The 25887-nt window shown below is 46.1% G+C and overlaps 1 protein-coding gene across 1 annotated transcript; it reads left to right on the forward strand.

Moving 5' to 3' along the window:
* The first annotated feature begins 4029 nt into the window (after window positions 1-4029).
* Window positions 4030-24980, forward strand: ppp1r13bb (protein phosphatase 1, regulatory subunit 13Bb). Its single transcript, XM_084453430.1, has 18 exons — window positions 4030-4081; window positions 6017-6210; window positions 6806-6953; window positions 7743-7865; window positions 8143-8213; window positions 8641-8742; window positions 8986-9160; window positions 9423-9622; window positions 10167-10331; window positions 10486-10678; window positions 14936-15069; window positions 15320-15776; window positions 15941-16734; window positions 18789-18926; window positions 20650-20783; window positions 21127-21293; window positions 21761-21960; window positions 23577-24980. Exons 2-18 carry the CDS (start codon window positions 6202-6204, stop codon window positions 23616-23618), a joined length of 3252 nt encoding a protein of 1083 aa, XP_084309556.1. The 5' UTR covers window positions 4030-4081; window positions 6017-6201; the 3' UTR covers window positions 23619-24980.
* Window positions 24981-25887: the final 907 nt, after the last annotated feature.

Consider the following 25887-nt stretch of genomic DNA (forward strand, 5'->3'; position numbering starts at 1 on the left):
TAGAGCCAATCAGACAAATAGATACACCTGTGTAGAAACAAGATGGTCGTGTCTGGGACTACATTTTCCCAAGCCCTATGGAAGAAGACACAAAAATTAAGTGAGCAAAGCGCAGTTTGGTGTGGGATGTTCTTTTCAGTTAATCGACTTTTGTTTAAGATTAACAGTTATCGATTGATGAAATTCCTTGAAATTTGCAAACCTAGAACTAGCCTTAACCGTCCTTCTACACCGGTCGTAGCTGTACCCCTTCTAGCCACGACCGGAAAAGAGAACTGCTTTGTGAACTGGCGGTTTTGGGAAAAGATTAAGGAGTTGCAAAAGTCTTTTTAGTGGAGTGACTTTCACTGCAACATTTCACTGTGACTGTACACTGTACATTTACATGTGACAAATAAAGGAATCTTAAATCTTGACTTGTGTTCTGAAAGTGAGATTGGTGATCATGGATATTCCTTTAAATGTTCGATACAGAACCTGAGGGCTGATGAGGTTTGGGGTGTAAGAACATTTTTGAGTAAAGACAGTTCTGTGCAAAGGTCAGTTCTGGTGACTGTTTAAAGAAGGGGTCAGCAACCTTTACTATCAAAAAACAAAAGTGCCATTTTTGGCCAAAAAAACAAAAATCCGACTGGAGACGCAAAACATATTATAATGAAGAAAATGGTTCTCCTGTTTTCAGGCTTGGTGGTATGCACCCAGAGGAAGGGACACATTAAGGGAGGTTTGGGGGTTCTCCCCCAGGAGATTTGGAGGGTCAAACACTTCATTTCCTACATTCTGGTGAATTTGTGTGTGCCAGTTTGTGCTGAATTACATGTAACATATAATTACATATAATTTTTGTCAAAGCCAGGGAGCCACTGGAGAGGGGTTAAAGAGGTAGCAGACCCCTGGTCTAAAGAGCTGCAGGTAGCAGACCCCTGGTCTAAAGAGCTGCAGGTAGCAGACCCCTGGTCTAAAGAGCTGCTGGTTGCAGACCCCTGGTCTAAAGAGCTGCAGGTAGCAGACCCCTGGTCTAAAGAGCTGCAGGTAGCTGACCCCTGGTCTAAAGAGCTGCAGGTAGCTGACCCCTGGTCTAAAGATCTGCAGGTTGCAGACCCCTGGTCTGAAGATCTGCAGGTTGCAGACCCCTGGTCTAGAGGGACGTTGGTCTGCTCCTCTCACTTGTCCTCTTTTCAGTCCTCTTCACCCTCTCTTGCCTCTTCAACCTCATGTTAACGGTTACCTTTGTCCATTTTCCGTCTACCAAGATAAGCTAAGACGCTAATTTAAAAAAAACAACAACAACGTTATCTATCATTCTCTCATAGGCTTTTCTAGTTAAGCAAACAAATACAATCGTAAGAGAGGCTTCAAACACACTTGCATTCAACTCCCTCTGACCTCACTGTGTTTTGGTTGTGGTGTCCTGCTTGGAAAGGGCTACTGTATTAGCAGATAGACACACAAGCGGTTGTATTATCTGCAGTGATTACTTCAGCAGTTTAGTCTCTCATTTCCCTTTAAAAAAAAAAAATCAAATGAAGGCTTACTGCATGCTACTGCTATTTAATAATTGGAAAACAAAAGCATCCTAGTACCCTAGTGCATCACAATTTTGTTAGAAGGCTCGCAGCCACCTAAACTATTAAAAGGTCCATAATGTGTTGTGTTTAAATTCTACTTAGTTTGCCTTGGCTTGCACCACTATGGAACAAATGTTGATGGGTATTTTTTCTCCTACTTAGATGGCAGGACGTATGTTTGCAAGCTGGTGGGGCAAGATGAGACCTTACTACACCCAGGCTTACCAGGAGATGTGGGTGGGAATCGGTATCATGTCATACCTGTACTACAAAGTCTCTTATGGGGGTAAGTTGGCCATATGCAAATTTGCAATACATTTGTCACAATGATCAAAGTTAATTGAACAACATGTTTTGGGTCTGTTAGTTGATTGTTTGGAAAGTACGTTACTACATTTTCAATAGTGAATGTTCCAGGTGGAAGTGAATGGATAAACTTGATGGTGTATGCATCATGCTTTATCAGTTTACTGTAGCTTCCCAGGAATACTTTTAATAATCTTATGCTTATCAAAATGTTTTTTTGTTTTATATAGGAAAGAAAGCGGTGAAACCCAGTAAGTAATTAATAACTTGATATTATTAATTGCTGTTTTGGTAGCAAATATTAAAGCTGCAGTAATTGATTAACATTTTGTCAAAACTAATTAAATCCACCTGATAGCAGATTGTTTCATTAAGCCATAGCTCCTAATAGCGTCTACTTCAATGACTCACCCCTACCAGTCCCCATGTCTTATTCCAGCATTTCTGCCTGTGTTGTCAAATTACAGCCTGTAACTTTGCTCCACCCCCCTACCTCAAATGTGTATATATACATTTTAGGCCTTTCATTTGTAAACAAGTCTCTTACTGTCATCTAGCAGTAGAAATCAATTATTGCTGTTTTAATGGTGTTTTTACAATCTTTTTTTTTTATTACAGGTGGTTCTCACTGAGGTCTGAGCTTCCAGCATCCATCTTCCTTCCCATGTGAATTGCTCCACACTCAACTACTTGCTTTAATGTTTATTTGTATGGAATAAAATTGTCCATTGGGACTAATGACTAATGTTCCGGGGTCTCATGTTTCCATGCTATGCTTTAATTTAGTTTGAGGTTGGTATGATCTTTCAGAGCAGTACAATTCATCTCTTAAAAAAATTCAGTCCGTTTCCCCTTCACTGTTTCTGGACCCACAAGGCCATAGAAGAATGCCCAGTGTAATGCTGATCGGATTTGGAATAAGAATCAAAGGCCACATATACGGCAACATAACCATATAAATCGTTCCATGTCCTTTCAAAGAATGCATCCACACTATTATATGGCAACTATAGAGAATGATGTCGTTGGGATCACGGAGTGGTTTTTGGAACGGCCAGCCAAAGAGAACATTGCCAGCCAATGAAGATTGCGTAGTGCTGATAGACGGTCAGATCGGATACTTGCGACGGGCACTAGCGCACAGTCTGCAAACTATAGGGGAAACATGGCGAGCACGAGATGCACTTGGGTAGGGACAACAACACCAGAGACGGGTTCAGAGTTCAAACACAAATGTGATTTATTTAAAGTGGGGGAAAGGGGTATGGGGAGATTGCATGGGAGATTGTCATGGTCTGGCAGGTCCTTCCTGGTCTGGCGTAGGAACTATACTCTCGTGTCCTTCACGGGGACACAAGGAGGGAGGAGGATAAGACGGGGGAGAGAGCTGTCAGTCCTGTGTCTGCAATACTGTCTTTGTACAATATCAGTTCTGCAAACCACTTCCAAAATTAATCCAGGTAACAGTTAATCCACAGGTCTATTAGTCCATAAACACACTATTCGTCACTACGGTGGCTCGTGTCCTCTTACCCACGTGGCTCTGCAGGGGATCCGTCCCCCTGATGAGAACGTCCATCAAGCAAAAGAGGCTGATATCCAGGTAGGCTGCAGCTGTGTCTGCACCAGCTGCGGATGATAACACGGATTAGTCTCGATCTGGCTCGTGAGCCCCGATTAGACTGCGTTTGAATGGTCGCTGTCCACGGTGCTGATTTCAGGCCTGCCTGACGCAGCTGGACATACGTACCAACTGCAAAATTTGTGAAAAGTGGTAAATTTGCACTACTGGTAGGTGGTTCCACAGACAAATGGACACTGCCGGCTTATTGCCCATTTTAGATGTTTATTATGAGTCTTTCTGCAAAGAATTACCTAGTCATGCAACAGGTCTGAGAGGACATTTTACAGTGCCTATGAAAAGTTCCCCCGTCACATTTTATTGTGTAACAACATGGAATCAAAATTGATTTTTTTTTTTTTTTTTTTAATTCACTGATAAACACGTATTATATGGCTGGGTTGGGGTGCTTGGAATAATGTTTGGGATGAACTGAACAGTGGTTAGTCCAGCCACTGGAGGGCACCATATTGGCGTGTAGTCTGTCTTAATGCCAAAAGAAGAAGACGACATGACATCAGCTGAACCAGCTACGTCGAATACAACCAATATGGCTATGGTAGCCAGCTAGCTTCCCAACAACAGGGTAAGGCTATTTGTCATTCGGAAAATCAATCTTTATCTCATCCTGAAATAGAAAAGAGTAGAACTGTTTATTTTCTGATGTTTCTGATTATATATCTAAAACTGAAATACTTTTGTAGAGGATTAAGCTAGAGCTTTCTAGAATAGTTCCTGGTTTGCTCAGTCAGCGAGTGACGGCACGGGCGTAGTTTGCTGCCGATGTCGCCTCGCAACTCAGGCTAGCTAATCGATAAGGAACCTTGTGCTCCCGTTATTACTCGGATTAACGTTGTTCTCAATCAAGAATTGCCACCTCGGATTACCTTTCGCGCATCTATGCTTAGCACTACGTAAGTAGCTAATGTTAGTTAGTCAGTCGCCTGGGCCACTCGGTCTTTGGCGAGGTTAGCTACGTTAGCTAAAGCCATCACATCGTTTAAATTAACACGTTAACCTGTGGTGTTAACTTAGCTAGCAACTTAAGTGGATGGTTGACATGTTGAGCAGTTTTAAGTCTTGGCTACATGCCAGTCAGATAGTAACTGTTGTCTGGATAGTTACTGACGTTAGTCCTAGCTGGCTAGCTAGCCAAATTGTCTGCCTACAGCCAATGTTATCTAGGTAGTGTTAACGTGAACGTTAGCTAAGTTAATTGCATGATCGAAACGCTTCGAGTAATGTTCTTTAACCCATGCTTGATGTTCAGTAACATTAATATTATTTGCAAACTGGATGCTCGTGTCCAGCCGTTTAAGGCGTGGCCACCAGGATTCCTCTAGTGGAGCCTCTGGCACTGCTGGCTCAGAGCAGAGCAATTTAACGGGATTATGGCATGGCTGCCAGCTAGCCAGGCTAATAACATTGTGTGAACAATGTGTTCCATGTTAGCCTATCTTGTACTAGCCTGCTGGTCTACATTCCAACTAACATTAATAGCGATCCAGGTAGCTAGCTAACGTCAGCTAAGATGATTCTTTTAAAGCCCGCCCCCCTGTTTACCGTCTTTCATGAACCATAACCAATGGTGACCTAGTACGATGGCTATGCACTGTACCAACATCACAATGCTGAAAGGTGAAAGACAACTTGTTTAAAGGCATTGAAAGTAATTATGGCCCTGTTTAATGACGTTACATTGTAGCAATGGAGATACCCACATTATTTTATTTTATTTTTTTCTGGACCTCGAGGGCTCTTTACTGGCCACACGAGTGAGGGCGACACAGCACACACAGACGTCTTAGGTGGTCGTCAGTTGAAATTGTTCCCTGCATTTCTCCCATCCAAGCTGTACTCCTCCAGGGGCAGCCAGGAGCAGTGGGCAGCCACTGTTCATTGCGCCCAGGGACCAAATCCAAGTGCTCAGTCAAAGTCTTGTTCAGGGACCGGACTGAAGGGCATCTTTTCTTTTGCATGTTTTTTTCGTATTGGGTTCTTGTGGGAGGAAACCCTTGCAAACACGGGAGAACATCCAAACACTGCACAGAAAGGCCTGGAGACCTTGTGGTGAGGTAATAGTACTAGGTACTGTGCCACAGTGCCGCATGTGAGCGACTTTTGGGGTTCAGTGTCTTGCTCAAGGACACTTTGGCACACTGCCAAGAGCTGGGATCAAACCAGGCATCAAATGTCATCAGGAGCGTTCCATTTAGCTTCTTCTTTCACTTGTTTTTGCAGTAGATATATTTTTATATTTACTTCAAATTAATATACGTTTTATCAGGCAAGTGTGTCTACTGACTACGTTTGTAGAAAACCTCTTATGATTCACGCACTCTGGGAAAAAGTTATTCAGGTAAATGAATACATTTCCATCTCCTGATTCACATACCTCTTTCAATGGTAGCAGATGTGCTTAAAACTATGCACTGAAAGCAATGAAACTTGGAGCTCCCATTGACGTGGGGGCGTGGCTCCTGAACTCCCAGTTAAGTGTTCAGTGCTTTTTGTTTTACAGAGGACCGGGCTCAGGGTTAGCCTCCCCAACAACAACGCATTGACCTGTACAAGGCGGACCGTTTCTCCAGTGCTTTCGCGTCTGGCGCATGTAGGAGCGGTGGATATTGCTAACTGGTTACCACCCCTTTGACAAACTTCAAGTACTTATGTGCCTCTCGTTCTGACCCCAACCTAGCCGAAAACATGATGCCGGTAAGTAAACCTACAAAATCTGTTTTTCATACCTCGTTCTCGGATAGCCCTTTCATATTAACACCACGTACAGTAAACTGGGTTCCTTCTGAAATCCAGTACACCTGTCCATCTATTTACTACTGTATATTATAAGCCTGTCCATCTATTTACTACTGTATACATATATATTATACATATATATTATAAGCGTCTAAATGACGTAGGCTAAATGTTGGTGTGAGGTCTTGTGTAGGTGAAGCACGCATTATTGTTATATATTGAAAACCACGAATAGTTCTCAAATGGCAGCACTATGCACTTTTTGTTTGCATAAACATTAAAATAATGTGTCTCGGAGAGCAGCTAGCTTTGGTTGATGCTGGACAGTATTTACAGTAGAGTTTTTCAAAGCATGGTAATAGTGAACATGGTTTGAGAGTGATAATTTTATCGCAATACATTTAATCAAATATGATCACGGTTTATCATTATACCGGTTATTGTTACATCCCTAACCTAGAGCTGGCAGAACTCCGCCTCCAGAAATCTGAGGAAAGAATGCAGCTGAAAAAGCTTGAATACCATAGATCTAAATCTTGCATTTCTTTCTCAGATGATCCTGACGGTGTACCTCAACGATGGGGAGCAGGCTCTAACCGAGGTGCCTATCACCCCAGAGACTTCATGTCGCGATGTGGTGGAGTTCTGCAAGGAGCCCGGCGAGAGCGGCTGCCATCTGGCCGAAGTGTGGCGAGGCAACGGTATGGGGGGAGGAGCCAGGGAAACTATGTCCTATGTGCTGGGACGTCTCTGTTTGCAATTGCACAAAACAGTCGTCCTGTTTTGTCCGACTGTCACCCTGCGTTTCTCGGATCTCCTTCACAGATTCTCCTCCATTAAAGATGCAGTGTGCGGTTTGTGATTTCCTGTTAGACTTTAAAAAAAAAAAAAAAAAAAAACATTTGAAAGATTTTGAAAAATGCAACCGACAAAATCCCCGCTCCTCCCTTCAGGCTTCCCTCCAAAGCCACTCATTATTGATTGTTATCAGGATGTAATGAGAACTGCCAAAAAATACAACAGAACGTACTTCTGAGCCAAACAGCATACTGCACATTTAACATTCTCTCATTGTTTGTTTGTGGCTATGGTGTGATTCATGGGGGACTGCCCACTGTTCCGACATACCATTGTTCCGACGTCTCACTAGTTCAACTTGTTCACCGATCGTCAGACATCCCATCGTTCCGACGGCTCAAGAGTCCGACCGACAATGGGATGTTGCGGACTAGTGAGTTGTCGGACTAATGGGATGTCGGAACAATGGAATGGCACCGATTCATGTAGACGCCTCAATCTTTCTGCTCGTCTGTCGGTATGTTTTTTGTGTTCCCACTCCGCAACCGCCCAACACCCCTCTTCCCTCTCCCTCCTCTTGAGTCTTCCTGGTATCCGTCCTGATGGAGTAATGGATTGTTCCTTCCAATCGCTCTCTCTCTCTCTCTCTCTCTCTCTCTCTCTCTCTCTCTCCCCCCACCACGCTCCCACAGAGAGGGCCATCCCGCTGGAGCACATGATGTACGAGCACCTGCAAAAGTGGGGCCCTCGTAAGCAAGAAGTCAAGTTCTTCCTCCGGCACGAAGACTCGCCCACCGAGAGCAGTGATGGCCAGGGTGAGCGCACGCCTACCTCAGGCCAGGGGTCGGGAACTCCTCTTTTTTTTTTCACTTTAATTGCATGCACATTGGGAGCGATGATACGAAAACGATGATTTTGAAACATGAAAAATACTGTCGTAAATTAGTTTCTCTATCACTCTTATGAACCCTTTATGTATGACAGGGTTATAGGTCCTTTATGACACTTGTGTAGTGCTTATAGAGGCTTTATGAAGGCTTCATGAAGCCTTTATTTTAGAAGCTGCTCTTCAGTATACCATACCTCTTGCAGGGAGCCAGCAGTCTCAAGAGCAGGCCAACCGCAGGACTGGAAGCAGTGGAGAGAAGCACAACGATAACGGGGTAAGTAATGTACCATTTTGGCACAAGTCTCATGCACATAAACCATAGAAAACGACGCGTTCCTACACTAGAGAGAAGGGATTGGAACCATCCTTTCCTGCCGTGGAAAGCAGCTCCTGGTGCCCAATGGCTACTCTTATAGACAGGATGGGGGGGGCGGGGCCATAAGTCCTGCTGGAAGTGCTTTTGTACGACTGTAACCATGGCAAAAGTCGTGTTGCCACCTCCGATAGGTTGATTTCCTGTGTTAACGAGGAACACCAAAGGCACCCCTCAGGCGTGATGCCGATTCAAAGACATCAGTTGTGGTTCTGTTTGTTTGTGTGCGTGATTGTGTGTGTGTGCGTGTTTGTGTGTGTGTGCGTGCGTGTGTTTGTGTGTGCGTGTTTGTGTGTGTGTGTACATGCGTGCGTGCATGTGTGTGTAGGTGGGGAACCCACGTGTGGAGCTCACGCTGTCGGAGCTGCAGGAGATGGCCACACGTCAGCAGCAGCAAATTGAGGTGCAGCAACAGATGCTTGTTGCTAAGGTAACCCCTTTATATGTGTTAGTCTCAATGTAGCCGTGTCAGTGTACATTTGTCTTAAAGGGAAGGTTTCACATGGTGTTTAATGGAGTTAACGGGATTTGCGAAAGACGCTGAAAACAAGGTCAGTGTTTAACAGAGACTCCCAGAATAGAGTACTTTTTTGCTCTAAAAGATGCCTCTTTTCCCCCGTGCTCTCCTGGTTCCCCTGTCTCCTCTCCTCTCCTCTCTCTCTCACTACTGCAGGAGCAGCGTCTGCGGTATCTGAAGCAGCAGGAGCGACGGCATCAGCAGTCGGTGTCCGAGAGCGAGAAGCTGCTGCGTCTGAAGGAGCGCGTGGAGAGCCAGGAGGCCAAGCTCAAGAAGATCCGCACCATGAGAGGCCAAGTGGACTACAGCAAGGTCATCAACGGCAATCTGTGTACGTAACGCACGCTGATGCACACGACATCGAAGACGGCGCCCGATAAAGCGACGTGTGGCGAGTTCCTCCTATAGATATGTATATTTTGTATTTTATATGAAGTATTGTACATGGGACCTGTACCTACAGTATAACAAATATACCATCTTCAATGTAAACATACCTGCTGTAGGCGGTCCAATCCTCTCAGATCCTCGGGCTCAGTGAGTAACCCGTCTCACCCTCTGTCCCCCTGCTGTCCCCCGGCTGTCCCCCCCAGCGGCGGAGATCGAGCAGGTGAGCGGCATGTTCCAGGAGAAGCAGTCGGAGCTCCAGGCCGCCGTGCTGCGCGTGGAGCAGCTGAGCCTGCAGCTGGAGGACCTGCGGCGGGGCAAGCTGAACGGCCTGCAGTCCGCCCTGAGCGGACAGGTCACCAGCACCGCCGCGCTGGAGCTGCGCAAACTCTACCAGGAGCTGCAGGTACGGCAGAGGGACTAGGCTTTTAAAGGTGATGCGGATAACATTTTTATATAGACAAATCATAAAAATAAAAATAATTATATTATATTATTATTAGCTTTCAGAAAGGTATTGCCCCCCTCACAACGAAAAAATATTGATTATGAATTTACCATTTTAAAAGATTTGACGGGTCCGAAATGAATGTTGTGTTAAGATGTGAGGTTTGTTAATCACCTCTAACAAGGCTTGTGAGCCAATTGTATTATGATTTTGGGTACACACAGTATCTGTGTTCGGGAGCGATCTGGAGCCATAATACTATTGGCTCACAAGCCTTTTTTTTTTTTTTTTTTTTTTTTATGATTCATCTACGTAAAAATGTAATCTATAGCCCCTTTAAAAGAGTTGGGTTCACCTCCGTTTCTTATTTTTCCACTTCACATAATAGTATGCACAGGGTTAAAGGGGATTGGAACCGCTGTCGGCCTGAACCGCGGCAGTCGAGACCGGTCTGTGGTTTTGATTCAGCCGACCGTGTGTCTGTGTCTGGTTCCCCCCTCAGATCAGGAACAAGCTGAACCAGGAGCAGAACAGTAAGCTGCAACAGCAGAAGGATCTGCTCAACAAGCGCAACACGGAGGTGACTCTCATGGACCAGCGCATCAACGAGCTGCGCCAGCGCCTCTACAAGAAAAAAACTGAGGCACGTCTAAAAGAGAACCTGCCTGTAAGGCCGGGAGAACCCGGAGAACCCCACACACCACACACGCTTCACATACAGCCATCACACCACACACACGCTTCACATACAGCCATCACACCACACACACACTTCACATACAACCATCCCTCGCCAATACTTCGTCCGTGTCCCCCTACAGCTGAACAGGACCAGCGGACCCCCCTCTCCCCAGCCAGCTGGCGGGACCCTGGGCCGGGTGGCGGCCGTGGGGCCCTACATCCAGGTCCCCGTCCCGGGCCGACAGGAGAGCGGCTACTCCGCGCCCCCGGACCCTCTCAAACCTCAGACGCTGGGCGTCGACAGCACAGCCACCCACGCGCGCTCCAAATCAGGTTAGTCTTTTGCCGTGCGCGAACTCGTGTGTATAAGCGGCATTTTTTATGTCACATATTGGGCCACTTGATTAAAAGTGGAGCAACGTTTTGAATGACACAGGGATATCTGAACGTCAAACAGGCGCATACCTTTATGGCAGCTGTGTTTCCGTCTGCGAATGTAGTTTTTCAGCAGGGCAGTGCCCCATGCCACAAGGCTGATTGTCCAGGAATGATTCTACAAATATGACAATGAATTCAGCTACAGTACATGCAGTGGCCTGCCCGGTCACCGGATCCCAGTCCAATCCTACATCTGTGTAATGAGATGGAACGAGTTATTCGGAGTAGAGATCCACCACCAGCCAACTGAAATGTTTTTGCCTGTCAGAACAGCCTCAGTTGGGCGGGGCGTGGACTCAACAAGGTGTGGAAAGCGTTCCAGGCGGATGCTGGCCCATGCTGAGTCCAGCGCTTCCCACAGCTGTGTTGAGTTGGCTGGTCGTTGATCTTCATTCCAGATCTAAGGACTCCTCCCTCATAAGATAAGAGCAACTGAGTAAATTCAACAGACTGTTCGCCAGAACAATGATACTAGTGGGAGGCAACTTGATGCATAATCCAGCATATGGTACTTTGATTTAACTAAACCTGGAAAAAAAGTTAATTTAGCCTTCTATCTTATATAGTCTCCACCGCAACCAGAGAACAGGAACGAATACCAATAGCGCCAATTTCACCTTTTCTACAGAAAAATAAGAATGAGACATTTCAGACAGGAAATTCAAATGAGCACATTTTAATTGAAAATGAGATTCTCCAGGCATACTTAGCACTTTGGCACCTTTTTTGTGTGCTTGCTGAAAACAAGGACACTATTGTTTTCATACTAGCTTTTACTAGTCTTGCATAATAATTTAATTATGTGCTAATGTGTTTCTATGGGAAATAACACCCCTTTCACTGCTCACTCATTTATATACCAATATATGTTATATTTAAAATATGCAGTCTGTCCAACTTATTATTGCTTTAAAATATCACTTTTCTACCATTTGTACTTGTTATGGGGCCTTGGAAAAAGAATGGATGTCTATAGGATGTATACATTCAATCACTACTTGCTCACTGTTTAAGCTAGAGACTTCACTACATTGCATCGTTGAAACACTCAGAATGGCTTATTCAGGCTTTATAGTCCCACCACCAGATCCTCCCTAGAACACTGTCCCACATTTCTAGTCTCAATTTGGACTCAAAGAATGACTTTTTTTCACTCTGAGTGGAACCCAAAATAGGCATGTCTCCTCATATAAATATCTTGAGATCTGGGTAGATGACGAGATGTAATTTAAAACCCATTTGCTAGTGGAAAAAAACCTTAGGCAGCCACTCAGAATCGATTTCACTCCGACCTAAACTGCTTGACTCCCATGTCTTCTTCCTGACTTTATCAGTTTATACACAATCATCATTTTTCTTTTTAAAATCAGTGCCGGCGCTTCTATTCGTGACGTGAGTCCGTCCGTAGCATGAGATTTAGACCAACACTATTGCACATGAACACCAGCAGAGGGAAGTAGAGATTGCTCATGGACCTGCACCACTTACTTCACCGTCTGGGTGTGATGTTTCTAATCTTCCTCTCTCCCTTTTTTTATTGTGGTCTGCATCGTTTCCTTCCCCGCCTTCCTTCTATCCCTACCTCCCTTCATCCCTCTCTCCTCTCTCATGTGACGTCTTTGTTCCACCGGGGGGGTAGGGTGTCAAAAACACACACTATCACCAGGAGCAGACTCTGTGAGAAAGCCCCCCGGCCCGTGGAAGGTGTCAGATTTAGACATCGTTGTGGACCCGGTGCTTGTGCCCCCCCCAGAGCCTCAAACGGTTCCTGGTACCCCCTCCGGTTTGGAAGGCCCGTCCCGTGAGTGCACAGATTGCCTAAGCAGAGGGAGAACTTGCTCTGAACCTTCTTAGCAAAAAGGGTGCAGCTCTTGTCTGGATCCCTTCTCACTGTGGCTGAGCACTGTCCTTTTTACCTCAGCATAGTAGGCAAGATCCACCGCCTGTGTCTAACTCTTGACCCCAACACACACACACACACACACACACACCTGACCTGCCTGTTCAGTAGCTTCGCCTCAAGACACACCTGTAACCTGAGGTTTTTACAATCAGCTATTTGTCGATACGCCTCATTTGTAAACTTACTGTATGTCCAATCTTATCTGCTTTTCAGTAGGATTAATTTACAGAATACTGCCCATGCACACAACAGAGTCCATCTAGAAACCTGTTTTGTTTTGACAGCCACTTCAAGATCACATTTTCTGACATTCTTACTCTTAGCCCTATTTTGAAGCCACGCTAAGCTGGCATATTTCCAAAACTTTAGACACACATTTATTCCAACAGAATTCTTGAACAGTTTTATTGAATTATGGATAAATTATGGCAAAAACGTTTTGAGAGTGCAAGCGCGCGGCAACACCGTGTCTTTTATGTCAATGCCCCAAGGTGTTGAGCATTGTTTTGGAATGGAGCAGTGTGCATCAAATTAAAGAGTTGCTAAACTTTTATACAGAGCCGGCACATTTCTCACAGCCTGGGACCCTGAACATAATGTAGATTTGGCACTGATGGTGTCCATTAATGATTTCTCATGAAAATACGAACTAGCATTCCAGAGCTAGTTTTCCTAGTTCTTCTGAGAAAGTACTTGTGAAATATCCAATCCGATGCTACAGGAGGGAGGATTGCACACTAGTGCCCCTCTGTGGTTATTCGATGCTAATGCAGTGAGGAAAAGACAGAAGTATACCTCCCTGTAGCTATTTGGAAAGGTTCACTGCACTCCCATGCATGCAGTAGTTTGATCAGCGCCGTGGACAAATTGACCTCTGCACAGCCACCCTGGTGAATTTGAGCTCTGATCTGATGCTCTTTCCATAACCTCCCCATGGCTCATCTAACCCCATAGCCTGCCTTCACTCCATGTGTACAATATTTAATTATGCAGATAACATCATGTTTTAGAGTGGGATCTTCATAAATACCAATATTTTCTTACGAATCATTTAGGTTTGACCAATATATTATGAAAGCCTTTTCTTTTGCTGAAGAGGATTTATTCACGATCCCTTAGCTCACCTGATGGACTATTTTATAATAAAGAAACAACAAAATAAAATGTTTTCCGGAATTTGACTTCTTTTTAGGTGTGGTAATTTCTAAGATGTACAAGACAATTCAATTTACAGTCAAGATGTTGTATTACATTTGGCTTTGATACTGTAGAACAAATTGCCAGTTGAGTTGAGCATTTCCTTTCCCTGCGACCTTTACTCTTAATTTAATTCTTTCAGCATTACTGACGAATTACTTGTGTGACTTATGTGCAGGATGTTCTGCAGTCAAGACCTTTAAATCATTAGCAGGGCTGTCTTGTACGTGAAGACATAGCAGGCCTCTTTGAAGTCAGGCCTGTTTGAACATTCACTGGAATGAAACTGAAAAGGAGGCCTGTTTGTGTGTGAACTGTGGACATAAGTTACATTCATTCCATTTGGCAGTCATTTAAACCAGACCAGGTTCAAAGTAGTAAATTTTTATTCAGCTCAGTTCTTGAAAATCGGGCATGTAGTGAACAAGAAAGCCTCCACTAATTCTACTGCACTGGCAGCCTGCAAAAACCACAAGGTTTCAATAAAGATACCATTTTGACCCAGGTCTGGAATACATAATTGTACATCTAGCCTGTGCCTTTCTTTAAACATCACACTAACGCCAGGCTCACACTACAGGATTTCTGGGCCAATTTATCCCCGATTCACCCCTCCTGACAACCGAGGAGGAATCTGGTCTGGAACCTTGGTCGGTACCGATGTTCGCACCAGATTATCTTGCAATGTGAGGGGTTTAGAGATCCAATCAAACCTCTCGATCGGCTCGCAGACTCATCTGAGCCCCAATTATATCAAAGTTTGATATTTAGGATTTAAAATCTGGATGATTACGTCACTATTTACGGCAAGACCATAACAGCCAATAGATCACATGAAGTGGTTTGTTGCCCCCTCGGGCACGATAATCTTAATATCCTGTAGTGTGCAATGAGCCATTATTTTCCAGTTGTGTAGTGTGCATGTTTGAGATTAGAGTGAAGAATATCTGTTAAGATGCTCTTAAGATACTGTGTCGAAATCGGTTAAGAATCCTGCCGTGTGAGCCTGGCGTAACGGCGCCCTTCTCCTCCTCTTCACCCTCGTTCCTCAGCTAACGATGCCAGCTGGCCCACGCTGGGCAAGGGCACCGTCTCGCTCAAACCCCCAGACTGGCGAGAGTCTGGCACGGACGCTCAGGACCAGACCCCGCCCCCAGGCTCCCCCGCAGGCCCCGCTACCGACAAGGTCAGTCTCCGCCTCCGCAGGTTGTCGGGTGCATCTGGAGCCAAAGTTTTACACAGTGCTTACTCTGTACTGTTCTTCACTCATACCAAGTTGCTGAGGATATGCTGTTTGAAGCACAATAGACCAACATAGCTGCAGTACTGTGACAGGTGTCAAAACGATGTGCTGGAAACACCTTAGTGCAGAGTTAGGTTGGTGTTTTTATTTATTTATGTATAATTATCCTTTGTGTCTGTGTGCCTCTCCCAAGGTGCCAGACTCCAGCAAGATGGCCGCCTCCTCCCCGGTCATAGCCAAGCCGTTGCCCCCTCCCTACGGCTCCCACCTCGCCTCCTCCGGCTCCACCAGCTCCTTGGAGCGTCGCAAAGACGTGCCCCCCCCGCCGCGACCCCAGCCCAACCCCCCGGGCCCCGCCTGGCCCCGCCTCCCGCCAGCCACGGGCTCCTCCTCCCAGCAGATCCAGCAGCGCATCTCGGTGCCGCCCAGCCCCACGTTCCAGCCCAGCTCGCCCCTCTACCCGCCGGGGGCAGTGGAGTGGCCCGACCCGCCGCTCGCCGTTGCGGTCCGCCCCTTCCTCCCGGACAGGGGCTCCCGGCCGCAGTCGCCCCGCAAGGGCCCGGCCACCATGAACTCCAGCTCCATCTACCACATGTACCTCCAGCAGACGGCGCCCAAGGGCCACCCGCTCAAGCCGGCTGTCAAAGCAGGTACTAGCAGGCCGAGACAAGGCCACTTGTTAATATTCAAATAAGCAGATTATGAAATGCTACTGTATATAATGACATTCTAAATGTGTCTTTTTTCTCATCAACACGCTGTGTGTGTGTGTGTGTGTGTGCGTGTGTGTGTGTGTGTGTGTGTGTGTGTGTAGTGTACGGGAAGCCAGTTCTCCACTCCAGCTCCGTGCCCCCCTCCCCACTGCCCTACCCCGCATTCCAAGGACACGGCGGCGGCGACGCGGACGCGGAGGGCACGGACGTCGCCGACGGCTGCCGGGCCCCCGAGTCGTCGTGGTCGTCGGCGCCCCCTCCTCCTCCCAACGTGGAGAACTTCCCGCGGCCCCTGAGCCCCACCAAGCTGACGCCCATGGCGCACTCGCCGCTGCGCTACCAGAGCGACGCCGACCTGGAGGTCCTGCGCAAGAAGCTGGCCAACGCGCCGCGGCCCCTGAAGAAGCGCAGCTCCATCACAGAGCCCGAGGGCCCCGCCGGCCCCAACATCCAGAAGCTGCTGTACCAGCGCTTCAACACCCTGGCGGGGGGCATGGAGGGTGGTGGAGGTGGCGGCGGAGGAGGAGGCGGGGCAGGCGGCAGTGGCGGCACACCCTTCTATCAGCCCGCCAACCCGCCCGACTACCCTGGCGGCAGCGTGGCGGCGGCGGACGTGGACAACGGGAACCCGCCTCCTGAGACGCCGCCGCTCCCCCCGCCGCCGCCCGGGGCCGAGGGCCCAGCCTCGGCGCTCCTCCCGCCGCCACCGGACAACAACGACAACCAGGCTCCGTCCCCGCCGGCCCCCGAGGGGCCCCTGGACTCCCCTGCTCCCCCCGAGGAGGCGGAGGACGACAATAACAACAGCCTGGGGGGGCCAGCCCCCCTGCCCAGCCCCGTGGCAGAGGGCAGCGCTCTGGAGGAAGCTGGGACAGCCACGCCCTTGCAGGCAGCGGTGAGCACACTAACGCCGGGCTCCCACTACAGGAGCCAGTTGCACCGGCTGATCTTAAGTTCCATCTTAAGTTCCGTCCTTAAGTCCACACTAAACACTACGTCCAAACTAGTTAGTTTGATACTAAAGTTGGGTCGATGTTCGGTTGTACCACTGAGACGTAAGTTTCATCTTAGATACACTGGCATGAAGTCCACACTAACCAAAAAATTGTCGCAGAAAATGACGTTTTCGCTGCTAATCATCACTGTCACCTGGCTACACTGTTAACATTGCAGTCGCTCCGCTTGTCTGAAGCAGGCGTTTGATCATCCTTTTCCCCTTTTGTCCCCTGTGTAGCTAATCCGGCCATTAATAATAGACTGGGCTATTTACCAAATGATTAAAAAACTATTATTTATTATGTTGCTTATCTGTGACGAGTAGACGATAGCCTTCTCGTCCTCTTTGCATTAGCCTATAATTAACCTCAATAACGATGAGATCCTCTCAGAAAATAAAGTAGGCTAGCCTACTGATCAATCGCTAATATTGTATTATCCTTTTTGTAGGCTACAACCTGCCATGTGTAAATACATAATCACATACGAGTTGAGCATGGATGGAATGAAATCTTTCTGTTCACGAATGCGTTTTCATGGTGGTTTGGTGCTTTGATTCAAAAATGTGTGCCATCTATGGACCTCACCAGGCCACGGAAACCGGCAACATTGTACATCTTCTGCCTGATGGTTCTCTGTCTGGCTGCCGAAGGCATAATGACGTGCTCTTCCAAGCGCCGGCGTAGCGCCAGTGCAACTCCTCTCACCGCACGGCACACGGTGCTTTTGTGGACCTGCATGCTGTCCCCCACTACATTTACGCATCGAGCTGGTTACAAATGATCTCAATGTGCTGCAGACTTGAAGAGACGGAGGCAGAGCCCCGTTCAGGTCCGACTGGTGCTGGATGTCGTTAGCTAGCATGTCGGTTAGAGACATACTTTGCTCTCGTCTAAACCGATAATTGATTGATTGATTGATTGATTTTTATTGATTTTTAAGACAGGGGCAAGGTACAGTAGACATTAACCCTATAGAATAGGGAGAGATGCACTGTACAAGGTTATAGCTAAAACAGCTAATTTCCACCCGCAGTCCCTGGGCAAATAAATAAAGGGCGTGGATGTCTACTTCGTCGTGTACATCTAGGGGATGAATTCGGTCTCTTGGTAGGCTTCCCTCTCCCTGCATATATTGTTCTCCTTCAAATCACTCTAATGCTAATCTTTCTACTGGTAAAAATGCCAATCTGTTGATCTCTGTTCAACTTAGCTAAATATCAACCATTTTTCCAAGTTATAACTTAAATCTTACACCTACTAAGGGCTAGGTGTAAGATTTACGTTATAACTTATGCCTACGTTCAGGTGGTGCCAACCCATGAATGTGAGTAGCTCGTAAACTCCGACCTAACCTTGGAAGTTACGTTCAAACTAATCTACGTTCCACTTACGATCAGCTGGTGCAGGAGTCCCAGTGCAGGAGTTTTGGGCTGATTTATCGCCGTTCCACCCCTCCCAACAATCAGAGGAGAAATCTGGTCTGTGACCTTGGTCGGTACCAATTTTTCCACTGCAGTATCTTGCAATGTGGGGAGTTAACAGATCCTATCTTAAACCTCCTGATTGGCTCGCAGACTCATGGGGCCCGGATAACATCAAAGTTTGATATTTAGGATTTAAAACCTGGAAGATTACCTCACAACGGCGAAACCACAATAGCCAATAGATCACGTGAGGTGGTTCGCTGCTCCCTCGGGCACGATAATCTTAATAATATCCTGTAGTGTGTGAGCCATCATTTTCAAACCTGGGTAGACGTGCATGTTTGAGATTAGAGAGAAGATTCTCCTAATGTGCGTGATGCAACCGGATTTCCAAATCGGTTGTGTGAGCCCTTACACAGCACAACCCCATCATTGGTAAAGACGATGATCCTTTCTAACAATCAGTTTTTTGGGGGAAAGCAAATCTAGACCACTCCTACAACCCTTCTTTACTGTTCCCTCTCCAGGAGAAGCGTACTAACCTAAAGAAGCCCAACTCGGAGCGCACTGGCCACGGCCTCCGGGTGAAATTCAACCCCCTGGCTTTGCTGCTGGACGCCTCTCTGGAGGGAGAGTTTGACCTGGTGCAGAGGATCATCTACGAGGTGGGATGGATATTTCTCTTGCTGCGTCTCTCACTCTCTCACTATCTCTCACTCTTTTTTTCCACTGACAGGATGCTGAGTCAGGAAAAGAACTTGACTAGGCCTGGAATTCCATTTTGTAAGGCAAAGCTCACAATGGCTTTGGAAAGGGCACCATTTCTTAGGCGAAGTGCTGATGTGCGGTGGTCCATTGTCAGTTGCTTTGAAAAGGCACTCGGAAGTTTTGCGGCTGTGCTGAGTTTGATTTGGTTTCCATACAGTGTAATATTGACGGGTGAATAAGCTGTGTTTTCTGCGGTCGGACAGTTGTTCTACTTCTCTGATAGCCTGGCGTCTCCATCCTGATCACATGAGCTCACATTCTGCTGGACTTCTTCCCATCCACAGCAATTACCAGAAATTGCGATGTAATCGCAGCCCCTGATTGGGTCCCGTAGTTGATGACGTGAAATACAGGCAGTTGGCAAAATAGTAAACTAATGGAGTCTCCTGAGGCAACGAGTGGTAACGTTAACGCTCGTAGAATAAACACAGCCATAAGTGCAGTCATTGCAGAAATAGACTCACTTTTTGACTCACAAAGTTTCTCTGCGGAAAATATGTTTTTGCCGTTCTTCAGAAGGTATTTGGCAAGAGTTCTGTTACGCTGCCTGAAGGAGTTCATCTGTCAAAGCAAGTACTCCCGCCTACTCCCTATTCTGTGCGGCTAGAAGTTCAGACTGTTTTTCAAAAGGGATTTTTTTTATGCCAGGAAGTCTGGCTTCCAGACTACCTCTCGGATGCATAATGTGGATTTTATTGGCGGCAAGTTGAGGTGATTTTGAGCAGCTGGTCCGGTAAGATCATTGGCAAACTGGGATGTGGCTTGTGGTGGATAGAGGGTGATACTGTATACAGTATGTTGGTAATGGAGATGATGAATGGACGAGGACTATGACTGCCCTCCCTGAGTACACTGTGATCTGCCTGTCAAATAGTTTTCAAACCAGCTACAGTACCTACAAGTTGGTCCAGACCATGACAGCTCTTGAGTAAGTAGTGTGTGATCAACAGTGTCAAAAGCTTTAGCAAGGTCAATAAGAGGGCTGCAGTCTCTTTTTATCTCATTTATCATATGATTTAAGACCGGGGAGGCAGCAGAGTTGATGTTATGACCTGGTCTGAAACCAGACTGATGGGTTCTGAACGGATTCATTGGGGATTGTAAAATGGTAGCCAGGCAGCAAAGTTTGGAGATGAGGCAATAGTTCTCCAGGTCTGACAGGTGACAGGTCATCCCGTTTGTGAAGGGGAAGTATACAGTTTGCCTTCCAAACCTCTGGGACAATACCTGAGTCAAATGTCAAGTACAAAATATGGCTCAGTATGCAATCAGTGGAGCAGCAAGCTGCAAGAAAACCGTCAATCAAATCTATCCCTGTGTAATTCTTTGAGATTAGGTATGTGTGTCGGGGGCTATTTGGTCATATAAACCACAATTTCTTTCACAGCCAGATAAACCACAATTTCTTTCAGATAAAAAGCCTGAGATAAAATGATGATTTGTGTGGCATATATCCTGCTTATCTGCAACGATGCCAGAGATACAGAGAATTTGCTTAGGTAGATTGACAGAGGAGTTTCATTTTATATTAGGGTTTTATATTTTATATTAGGATTCCTTTTGAGTTTTTCTCCGGCACCCCCTAATCTGACCTTAATGTAGTCTGTAACGTTACCTCAGGTGGAGAACCCGAGCACGCCCAACGACGAGGGTATCACCCCGTTACACAACGCCGTGTGTGCCGGCCACCACCACATAGTCAAGTTCCTGCTCGACTTCGGAGTCAACGTCAACGCCGCTGACAGCGACGGCTGGTGAGCCACGACACACTTGACTCACACACTCTGGGGCTGTACGTTCACTCCCTGCACCGGGACGAGTCACCTGGACATGAGTCCTGACCTGCACATGTGGACCTCCTGATGTCTATTCCTACACCGGGCACAAGACACACACAGTAACACGCATGTAACAAAGAGTTGACCTGCAGGAGCCTTTGATTTACCTGCACACAGAGGCGCTGCATACATTTCCGCATGTAGAGGACTTGATATAGGCCTAAGGGAAATGTGCAGTGGATTCTACGTTTGAATGTGTGTGTTTGTGTGTGTGTGTGTGTGTGTGTGTGTGTGTGTGTGTGTGTGTGTGCCCGGACAGGACCCCCCTACACTGCGCGGCTTCCTGTAACAGCGTCCACCTCTGCAAGGTGCTGGTAGAGTCTGGGGCGGCCATCTTTGCCAGCACCATCAGCGACGTGGAGACAGCGGCGGACAAGTGTGAGGAGATGGAGGAGGGCTTCATCCAGTGCTCTCAGTTCCTCTATGGTGATACTCCTTTGTTCTTTTCTCAGACGTTCCCTTCTTTACCAAAAACTACATCTAAATTGGTGATAGTTGGCTTTGTTAATAGGCTAGGAAGATAATCACCAGGTTTAGGTTGGATGTTTCTTAGTTTAAAGGTCCTACCTGTAGCATCGTCTTTGTTTCTGAAGATATTGTATATTGAGTTGCGGACCACCGGGAAAACTCAACTCAAAACTCAAGCAAATATTTTGACATGCATTCTCTTAACCAACCCTGAGCATTTTACCTGTTTAATGTGCTAATATAGATATATATGATTCAAAAAACAATCTAGCACCTTTTAAATCGTGGTTTTCATAGTGGATGATGCTTAATTTAAAAGGGACAATGTACAAACGTAAATGTCAGCATTTTACAGAAAAAGCTGATTGCCCAAATACAGTAGGATGAAATAGTATGCTGAGCGATGCCCATCCCCCTGCCTCCAGGCGTTCAGGAAAAGCTGGGGGTCATGAACCAGGGGACGGTCTACGCGCTCTGGGAGTACGAGGCGCAGAGCGCGGACGAGCTGTCGTTCGCCGAGGGAGACGCCATCGCCGTCCTGCGGCGCCAGGACAGCAGTGAGACAGAGTGGTGGTGGGGGCGTCTGGACGAGAAGGAGGGCTATGTGCCGCGCAACCTGCTAGGGGTGAGGACACTTAGAATATCTAATATACACAACACCATCTGTCTCCATCCCACCTGCCTCACAGGTACATCACACTGGAAAGGACATTTTATGCTGAAAATCTGTTTTGAAGTATTTCTGGCAATAAACAACCATGCTGGAGCCAAAAACTGTTTTGTTAAAAAAGGGCAACACTTTATTTGAAGGCTACCAACATAATGACTGAAGTATTGCTTCACATGTATAAAGCCGTGCTTGAGCACTTATGAGACGCTCATCCAAGTGGCTTTGGGTGTTTTAGTTGGATGTCAGATGGTACGGTAAATCTGTTTCTAAGCTCTCTGCAGGATTGACAATCTGAAAATCAATATTCCTTTCTTTGGCTCAGGCCTGATTCCTCAGCTGAATAAGCTATGAAAGATCAGAGCAATACTGTACCAATAAGCTGGTTCCAGACGGTCGAATCCGCCCACTAAAAGTCAGCTGATTCTTGGTCTGGTGTTGCTGTGTGAAACAGCTGGTTCTCTGAGTAAAATATAACCCACAAATGAGCACTGTGGGCTCTAACGATTAGCCAATAAGCGCCAAGGGCGGGACTAATGCCATTGTCAAGTTGTTGTCGAACTTTGTCAAGCTGTGCGGTCGGACAATGCGACTTGAGGTGCCGCAGCAAGGGCTTCTGGGAACTCAGATTGCTGGAGAGGAGGATGATTGGTAGTAGAAACAAAGTAACAAAATAGTCTACCCCCCACCGTTGGTACAGTAGCCTATGATTTCATTAAAATAGTCTACCCCCCACCGTTGGTACAGTAGCCTGTGATTACATCACTGTGTCACTTGGCTCAGTGCTGTCATTATGTTGTCTGTGGTTGTCATGGCTACGCATCAGCAATGACGTTATAATCAAATCTCCCTCCCTCATGGAAATCAGTTACGTCTCGGCTCCAGCAGGTCTGTCAGTGCCAGCCATCAACTATCAGATGCTAAAGGAAATTAATATTATAATGAATGACAGCGGCTCCACTGCAGCCATTGCGTTGGATGCCAGCGTCCGACGTTAGAGAATCGCCAAGGTTAATTTCTTGATGTTTGACGGACGCTGACAGTTGACGCTGACGGAGCCGAGGGGTCAGAGTGGAAGCAATGTCAGGCTGAAGATCTCAGCTGGAGTGTAACGAGTTTACAGTTCTGTCTGATAGCAGGCTAGAACACCGAGGCTTTGGCACCACATCTGCAAAAGCGTGGGTCACTACAGAGCCTGTGGTACATTGCGTCTTTGTTTAGGATTTCCTACAGAGTAATTCCAGAGTAATTCCAAATTGCTCTGCGGTGTAAATACGTTGTATATGCAAGATATTTCTGCCCTTAACATTGGTCGAACTGAAAGAACACAATGCAGACCAGAGTACTACTGTACAGCTACGCATGCAATCAACAGGTGCATGCATTGTTGCTAACTTTGTAGTAGCTAGCTAACGTTAACAAGCTACCTCAGTTTTGTTATAGTAACACGTTTTTCAACCACCCAGGGACACTATTTATAAGCATTTTTATAGGTTTGTCATTTCAATGCACTTCTTTATGCTGTATGGTAAAAAATGACAATGTATTCTAATGGCAACCTCTTTCTCCTCCAGCTCTACCCCAGGATTAAACCTCGTCAGCGTTCCCTTGCATAAATCCACGCTCCAACCCTCCTTCATTGGTGAAAATCAGGACTACAGACATCGGCAAGATCTGACTGACCAGAATCCTGCCAATGAGGCTTGGGACTGCACACACACACACACACACACACACACAAACGTATATGTAACGAGTATCCCTCTATCACCATTTTATTTGCCCTACGCGCCCCAGCCTCTGCTTGATCCCACCTTATCTCTAAGAATACACTTCCTAGTGAAGAATTCAGCACTAACTCGCTGTGGTGTAACCCCACCTACACTGACCCTGTGGAAAGGGCCCCAGGTTCTCCACTAGCTGTGTAGGTGAGTGTGCGCGTGTGACCCTGATGGACTTTTGTCTGGGCTGTATATGATTGGTATGGATATTAAATGGTGTTACACTGTGTGTGAGTGTGAGTGTGCATGTGGGAGTGTCAGTGTGAGTGCGTGCGCGCGTGCACATTTAATATTTGTAAACGAGATGGTGGAATGTGTTAAGCGGATAATTTCTTGCCGCAGTAGTATTGTATGAGACGGACATTATAAGATCTATGCATAGAATCAGATATTATTGGAAGTGATACACAATCAGAAGTGGGGTTTCAATAGGCTTTCTTATCATAACCTCCTGCCCTTTTGAAATGATAAGGGTTACTTTGTCGACTAGCCCTTTACACTTGTTGTATAGTGAGCTCCTTTGGAGGCTGAGCTACACTTTCACACAAGCTGTTGTATTATTAGAATTCAGCATAGTGATGGCATACACATTCTCTCAGATTTTAAGATTATTCTCTTGCTCCTTCAGTCAATCAAAACATGCTCATTCTTCATGGTCTATCACAATATGGATGTGTTTAAACAATCGAAAAGGAGATGAAGCTTTAATTAAGCAAATTATAAAATTATTACTTACAGGTATTCAGCAAAGGTGTGTTGATATTGTTATGAGTTTTACTGTATTTATTGGGCCTGGTCAGTGATGGTTATAGTCAAATTCATGCATCACTCACTATGGAGCCGTTATCAGTAAACCTTACCATTTCAGTGAGTGTGTGAGTGTGTGTGTGTGTGTGTGCGCGCGCAAACACGCCGCACATACGTATGTGTGCATGTGTATTTGTATATGAGAAAGTGGCAAACGAGCACTTGACCAAACCAGAGAGGAGTTTTCACATCCTCAGATCTCAATTAATCTTGTTCAGATGTCTGTGGTGTCTATGGGTTTTTTTGTTTTGTTTTTTGCATTACTCTGTTTTCCAGATAACCGCCATGTGTTCAGTCATGTGAGAGAAGACTGATACCCTGCTAATTAAGCAGGACAGAGCTTTACCTTGTATCAACCCTGTAAATACTGAGGAAGTGTGTGTTCATTCAACTGTTTGCTGTATAAAGACTTAACTTACAAGTGGGGGTTCTGTAAGGACACAGTACTCACACATGCTGTTCTGTAAATGTCCACAATAAAAATGGTCCCAGCATGACTAATTCAAATTCCCACGCTTTCTTCAGGAGCATCTCGTCTCACCTCCTCCGATCACCATTGGTACGGAAATGGGATCAGGCCAGCCAATCAGAAATGTCGACACATTTCTAAGCCTGTGCTATGTTGGCAAAGCTTGAGCGCACACAGAGCAAAGATGTGGAGTGAGTGGGCCAGGCTTTGTGCATGCGTGCCTATTAATGGACTTTTATTGAGTACAAAATAGATTTTCCTTTGACCAAAATTAATAATTATTTACGCAGTGATAATTTCACATTAATATTCGAAATTAAGTTTGTGTGTGCAAAACGTGTGTGCTCAAACTATACCTTCACAGGATATTTTTAGCACCTTCGTTCCCCTATGAAGAGCGACACCAGTTGATAAATTATATATAATGTATCCCCTGGTGTTTATAATGTACATACATTTATATTATATACATACTAACTGTATCACACTACACTGAGCCTTCTGCTCCCCATGCTTCCACAAGAGCACATATTAACCATTTTAAGCAGAATGTAAAGACATGTAGTTCCATAATTTAATGATTTGAAGCATTATGCACCCATATGCATGGTTAATTTTGGACAGTTACTACAGAGGAAATGTCTTTATTTTACTATTTATGAGACCACCTCCCCCTCCTTTCTAGGACAGTATTATGTTTGTTGTGATATTCCAGGATTTAAAGCCTCTAGATCTGACACACGTCCCATTCACTCCGAATGGAGGGATTTTCCTCCCCCCTAGAAGTTGAAGCTTAGCTGGTTGAGACTTGTTCACATTCTCTTTCTG

The sequence above is a fragment of the Borostomias antarcticus genome (genome assembly GCF_949987555.1).
Source record: "Borostomias antarcticus genome assembly, chromosome: 19".
Taxonomy (NCBI): Eukaryota; Metazoa; Chordata; class Actinopteri; order Stomiiformes; family Stomiidae; genus Borostomias; species Borostomias antarcticus.